Here is a 6,869-nt window from a genome sequence, read left to right as displayed (position 1 = left end):
ACACTTGTCAGAATGTCTGTGTAACTTTCACATCTGGCTTTGAGGAGAGGTCCCACATCACCCCCAGACCTACTGGCTCTCCTCACTCCCACTGTTGTTCTAGCCACTCTCTAAGGAGCCCCTGTTGGCATCCCAGGGCGGTGACCATAATAAAGAGCAAATCAGATAAAAAGGCCATGGTATCAGATGGTTTGCAGGGTGGTGGGAGCATGAGTCAATCTTCCTACAGCCTGGGCAGCACCAAGGGAGTGCGTGGGGTGGGGGCTGCTCTAGTGGCAGCACAGAGATGTGAGAGGGAGGGCAAGCCGCGGGAAGGAGTCCGGGGGAGCAGCAGCAGCTGCTCCGGGGCAGCCAGAGGGCACCAGGCCCCAGAAGCCACTAAGCAAACCTGAGGACTGTTGGGGGAATGACAGACAACAGGTGGTGGAGAAGATGAGCATTTGGGAAGGGCCACGTGAAGCATCACGGAAGTTTAGGCCCTTCGGGAAGAACTTGAAGGGGAAATGCATGCAGCTGTCCTCCTGCAGCTGGAGGCTGTGCCGCCCTGTCCTGACTCCCTCTCGCACTCCCTTCGCAGAGCAAACATTGATGGAAGTCTGCTCCCCTCAAGGCAGAGGGCTCAATGAGGGCTCCACGAGAAATCAGGAGCAACCTGCCTCTTGTGAAACTTACATGGGGAGGAACAGAAAATAAGCCAGCAAATGAACAAATAAGATCAGTGTAGGATCAATGTAGGAGTGTAAGCCCTGAGGACAATTAAAGAGGGAGACTGATAGAAGAGATGAGGGGAAGGAGGGCTAAGTAAAAGAAGGGGCAGACACTTGAAGGTCAGGGACAGAGTGTCCAGGCAGACAGAGCAGCTCATGCAAAGATACTAAGGTGCAAATCAGGTTGGGAGTGTTCAAGGAACAGAAAGCAGTGACCCATGCATGGCATTACACAAGCGTGTGTGGGGAAGAGTTCCATTCAAAGCTTGAGACCAGTGCGTTTTAGTGTAACAGCATCGAAAGTTCAGTGACATGGTTTCAGATTCCACACTGCAACTAAATTGTAAGAAACTACCACTTGTTAAATTTTGATATGGTATCAAAAATGAATATCCACAATTATCTGAAAGAGTCATTTAAATATCCTCTCCTTTTCCAACTGACTATCTGTGCGAAGCTGGATTATCCTAAACTTCAAATCAAAACATATACCAACCCCCTAAGACACAGTGCAGAGGCAGTCACACTTCTATAAACCCAGACATTAGAGACTAGAGTTCACAAAATAATTATTTTAGGTGTTACTCTTCTAATTTTTTGTTTTAGGAATATAATTACTTTTCACATAACTATGTTATTTATGTTAACATGTAATGGGTTTTTAATTTATATTTTTCAAAGTTACAAAAAGCATAAAAAATATATTTAAGGATCTCAAGATTTTGTCAGTTCTAATTTCAAACCCAGTAAAGGTTGACAGATGTACTGCACATAAATGAAAGCCCTTTGGAATCCTCAGTGGTTTCCAAATGTTTAGATGGTCCTAAGATTTTGTAGGGAAATGGGTCAGTGCAGTGAGAAGCTGCAGGGACAGAATTACAGGAGCCCATGAAATAAAAACATTCCCCCTGTCACAGTTTCCTAGCCAGTGAGTTGCAACAGTTTAGACCATCCCAGCACTGTCTTTGTGAGTGATGAGTGACTCAGTTTAGAAGTCCTCACCAAGTTTGACACTCTGAAAATGGAGGCTGGAGGTTGGAGTCATGATCCAGGAAGCTGCACACCTCCACTGGCCTCTTCTAGGTGAAACAGGCAGGAAGCAAGAACGGATGCATCCATCCTCAGACATCTCAGACCCGAGTTTCCCCGTGAGGTTCGTACTTTGTCCTCAAGGACTGTCATTACAGACCCATCCCTGTGGCTCCCCTTCCATTCCTGCTCCTGCCCTGGTATTGTTTGATTCATGCATCCCTTTGGGGTAAGGAGTTGGCATATGAATTGGGGGGACATTTGGACTGCAGCACCCAGTTTATCTACTCTTTCTTTCATGGGTTGGGCCTTCGATGTCATGTCTAAAGACAACCCAGACCCAAACTGGATGACTTTATGTTTGGGTATCACTGCTGAACCTAAGCTCATCCAGATTTTCTCCTGTTACCTTCTAGAAGCTTTATAGTTCTGTGCCTTATATTTTGGTCCATGATCTATTTTGAGTTACTTTTCATGGAGGGTGTGAGTCTCTGTCCACATTTGTTTTTTCATGTGGCTGTCTGGGGGTTCCAGCATGCCTTAGAAAGACTGTCTTTGCTCTGTGCCACCACCTGTGCCACTTTGTCAGCATCCGTTGACTCTATTTGTGGGTCTATTTCTGGGCTCCCTTTTCTGTTACACTGATCAATGTTTCTCTTTTTCCTCTATCAACACACTGCCTTGACTGCTGCAGCTTTCAGTGAGTTCTGAAGCCAGGTAGTGTCAGTCTCCAGCTCTCTTCTTCGCCTTCAGTGTTGAATGGGCTCTTCCAGTCTCCCCGTCTGGCTTTTCTTCCACTGGGCAAAGCAGCTGCTTCTTGCATGGTGGGCAGTCATTCCCTGAGGCCTCTCGAAGTTGAGAGCTGGGTCTGTGTGCCTGGTGTACACCCCACCTCTCTTCTTGAGAAAATTTCTTACCAATACCGCTTACTTCAGCTCTGCGCATCCCCCAGCCAGGGGCTCAGCCTTTCAGACGTGCCTTGTGCATTTCCGCATCGATCAGAGAATAAAACTTGAGGCCCCACCACACCATGGATACCTTGCCCATGTCCACCCTCCTCTCCTTCTTTTCTCCCTTCACCTGTGAGGTTGTGGCCCCACAAGCCACCTCTTTGACCTTGGCCATGCCATGCCCTCTGCTCTACCGGGCTCGGAGCCCTCCAGCCTCCCCGCCTAGGAAGAGCCTCTGCACCAGGTCTCCTCCATGACCACCTCTGTGGAGAAGCCCTCCTTGGTCATCCCTAGGGAAGCAACCTCCCGTATTCCCCCATCATCACCTCTTTACTTCCTTCCAAGTGTTTATCAAAAATATCAAAGAATGCTGCTTGTTCGTTTCACTAGCTGTCTTGTGGATATAAGCTGCTTGAGGACTCGGAGTTGCCTGTCTTGTGCACAGCACTGTTCCCAGCTTCTAGAATAGTACCCTCACATTGTAGGCACTCATTAAATACCTATGGGTGAAGAGCGAGTGAATGACGGAGGAAATCCCCCTCCAGTTACATTTCTTCTAAAGACGACAAGACTGCCTGCTTCTACCTGAAGAAAAAACCTGTGTTCCTTCTCTGAAAATCCAAAGGCTGTCATGTTTTGGAAACCAATGACAAGGAGGGAAGTTCCTTTCAGACAAAGGCAGTTTCTGCTTTTCCTCCTGCCAAATTCTTCAGCTGAAGCCGTGTGGGGCTGGTGCCTTTCGTGAGTGAAGGGCATGAAGATCTGGGTCGGGGAGGGGAGGGGAGGGAGATCCACAGGAAAGGCCAGCAATCTCCCTGGAGATGTCCACCGCGCCTTCACAGGGCATGTGCTGAGGCTTCCAGCCCCGGGTGTCAGGGTGGAGAGCTGGCCCCATTCAACAGGGGCGCTGCCGTCAGCTCAATTAGCAGACTAACCTGACTGCTGGCACTGGACTCCTGATCAAACAGGATCTGGCCTTCAGGCAACCACAGGGTGGGGAGTCTGAATGTGAGGGCAAGCTCTGCTCCTTCTTAAGCGCCAGCCAGTCAAGCCAGGGCTAGACTGCCTGCCAGCCAGCGTCCCTCGAGTGGCCACCTGTCCTGGGAGCCACCACACCCTGAGGCCGCTACCACCCGTGCCCCGCACCGCACACACCATGGCGGACCAGCTGACAGACGAGCAGGTGGCCGAGATCAGGGAGGCCTTCTCCCTGTTCGACAAGGACGGGGATGGCACCATCACCACCCAGGAGCTGGGCACTGTCGTGCGGTCCCTGGGGCTGAACCCCACGGAGGCGGAGCTCCGGGGCATGGTGGGCGAGATCGACCGCCACGGCAGCGGCACCGTGGACTTCCCCGAGTTCCTGGGCATGATGGCCAAGCAGATGCAGGGTAGGGATAGCGAGGAGGAGGTCCGCGAGGCCTTCCGCACCTTTGACAAGGATGGCAATGGCTTTGTGGGCGCAGCCGAGCTGCGGCAGGTGATGACGCGGCTGGGGGAGAAGCTGAGTGACAGGAGGTGGACGAGATGCTCTGGGCAGACGACGAGGAGGGCAATGGGCAGGTGAACTGTGAGGAATTCGTGCGCGCGTGCTGGTATCCAAGTGAGGGCGGGGTCCGCTCCAGCCACCCCGCACCCACTCTCCTCTCCTCGGGCAAGGCTGATTCAGCCAGCTTTCCACAGCTCCCTTTGTCTTCTTTCCCGCCACTCCCTCCCCAAGCCCAGCAAACCCTGGTGCTTCCATTACTCCAGCACCGAAGGGCCTTGCCCTGCACAGACAATGGGCCGAGGATCCACCGAGCTGCACTGACCCCTCTGTCCACGGGGAGCGCAGCTGACACCACGAGCCCGCGGGGCAGAGTCCCCAGGGCCTGACTGACGCCTTTGGGGGCAGTCCCAGGGGGGAGGAGGAGTCTGGCCCGGGGTGAGGGGCCATGGAGCTCTGACAGCTGACATCAGGCCTCCAGAAGGATCTCCTCCCTTCCCCGCGGCCCCTGTGCGCTCCCTTCTGCCTTCCCCGAGCACCGTGACTCATCTCGGCAAGCTGGGAGTAAACCTGGGTCGGTTGTAGCATGTCTGAATTCACCTCCATGGAGGGAGACTTGAGTGCAAGGGAGAGGGAAGCTGTAAAGGAGTAAAAACTCTTGTGGTCCTTTCATGTTTCCTTTTTCCTGATTCCCACTGACATGATCCTTGTTCATTAAGTCCAGGGTTTAAATGAGACAGGAATCTGCATTTTTGTGCTTTTTGAAAATGCACCAAAATCTCTTTTGGTGAGCGTAGCAAAAAGAGGGAAGCCTAGGTAAAGTAAATCTCCAATACTTATTTCAACTAAAATGGATCCATCAGTAGCAAAGAGCATTTTAAAGTCCAGCAGGGCCCTGAAGAGCTGAGGGCTGGTAGCGGTGGGCATTCCGATCCGTTGGTGCTGCCCCGACAAGCTGCTCTGCTGTGGTGCCTGTGGCTCAGGACCTGCGGGCAGTGAGCACCCCCAGCCTGCCAGTGCCTGTGGGGCCAGAACTTAAAGCCGGTGCGCCCGCGGTGGACACCCTCCGGGGGCTGGAGGGCCCTTGTCAGAGGCTATTTTAGTTCCAAAGTGGAGCAGCATTTTCTGGGGTGGACACATCACTGGGACTCATCAGCAGTGCTCCTAGCCGCAGCGGTCACAGAGCAGGTGGCCAATCTTGGGTAAGGGCATTTCCACCACACCCCTCCCCACTGTGCACGCTCCCTCAGATATAAAATGAGCATGGGCTTTGGGATGCATGGCCAGGGATGGGTGGCTTTGCGTTGTCGCTGCCCTGCTGACGGTGCTCAGATGGCTTCTGTCCCTGGTGATGGCAGACATGCTTTTGGCCCCCTGGGTGCCAGTCCCTGTCGTGGACCCTCCGTGTGCTGGTCCCCACTGCCTTCCCATGGGGCACCTAATCTAAGTACTTCCCCATCTACAGAGGAGGAAACAAAGACACAGACAGCTTAAGAAATCAGCCTGCTGACCCCCACTGGTGAGCGACAGATGGGGCTGAAGGCAAGCCCACACCCTGATGCCACCACACTGCCCCATCGCCTGAACTGTGACCTGACATACCACAGTGCCTCTCCCCAGCTTTGGGGAGGTTTGGAAAAGTGTTCTTAACATGCCTGGAGGGCAATAGGTGTTTAATAAATGTCAGCTCCTGTTGCTGTCACCTTCTAACTCCAACACTGTGAGGCTTGGCAACACATTTCCACCCCTCAGCATGGTGCAAGGGCAGAGTGGGGGCAGGAAGGGGATGGGTTCCTGGATGGTCATGGCCCCAGTGCGGGTGGCTGTTGAGCTGCTTCCCAGCAGGAGAGGAGGCCAGGCTGCCTGTGGTCTTTCAGGTCCCGCCTCTTAACACAGGTCCTCTGTGGCCTCAGCAGTAGGGATTGCTGTAATACCAGAAGTCAGAGGTGGGCACAACCCCGAGAGCAGGACAGGGCAGAACGGCCAAGCCAGCTGTTGCTGGCGAGGTTCTGACAGGTATGACAGCCCCACCTTCCAAAAGCAACATGGGCATCTCCCCAGGGACAGAAGGATTCCCACCCCAGGGTGTTCCGTGGGAGTCTCCTAAATGCTTCAGGAAGGAAGGAAACAGAGGTAAGGAAGGGCTGGGTTCCGAAATTACCTTCACACGGGTCACCCGTCAGTGGCCACCAGCATGCACCTGGCTTGTAATCCCTGTCTTTCCCAGTGGCAGCCTACCTAAGCCCTTGCAAGTTTGGGGACCAATGTGTCTGCTGCCACTTCAGCTACAAGGGGAGGAGGTATCATTTTCTGTACCCCACCCAGCCTCCTGGCAGTTTAGCTACAATAGGTCATCCTGTGACGGCACCTGGCAGGCAGGACCACTGTAGGCTTCTGTGGGGGTTGTAGTGAGGGCTCCGGGAGCCGGGCTGTGAGTTGGACACCCAGGCCAGCTGGAATGAGCGAAGGTGACGTCTCTCCACTGGCCAAGACAACAGCACCTTGTCATTTCCACCGTGGCTCTTGTGACACTGAGCATCGGGAAGGGAGCACATCCCCTGAGGCACCCTCACACACAGATCAGTGATAAGTGGGGTTCTCCTCCAGCACAGATGGGATGCCTGCGGCAGCAGGGCCAAGGTGTACCACCAGCTGGACGGGCTCCCTGCCCTCCCTCTCGTTTCACTTTCTGGAATA

General features: G+C 53.5%; 1 protein-coding gene across 1 annotated transcript; it reads left to right on the top strand.

Moving 5' to 3' along the window:
- The first annotated feature begins 3,602 nt into the window (after positions 1-3,602).
- LOC140847874 (calmodulin-alpha-like) lies at positions 3,603-5,888 on the top strand. Its single transcript, XM_073229425.1, is given in 3 exon segments — positions 3,603-4,197; positions 4,200-5,374; positions 5,638-5,888. Coding segments are annotated over 2 exon segments (717 nt in total). The 5' UTR covers positions 3,603-3,842; the 3' UTR covers positions 4,562-5,374; positions 5,638-5,888.
- The last annotated feature ends 981 nt before the right edge of the window (positions 5,889-6,869 follow it).

The sequence above is a fragment of the Manis javanica genome, chromosome 2 (assembly GCF_040802235.1).
Source record: "Manis javanica isolate MJ-LG chromosome 2, MJ_LKY, whole genome shotgun sequence".
NCBI classification, from domain to species: Eukaryota; Metazoa; Chordata; class Mammalia; order Pholidota; family Manidae; genus Manis; species Manis javanica.
This window is presented reverse-complemented; position numbering and strand designations above follow the sequence as displayed.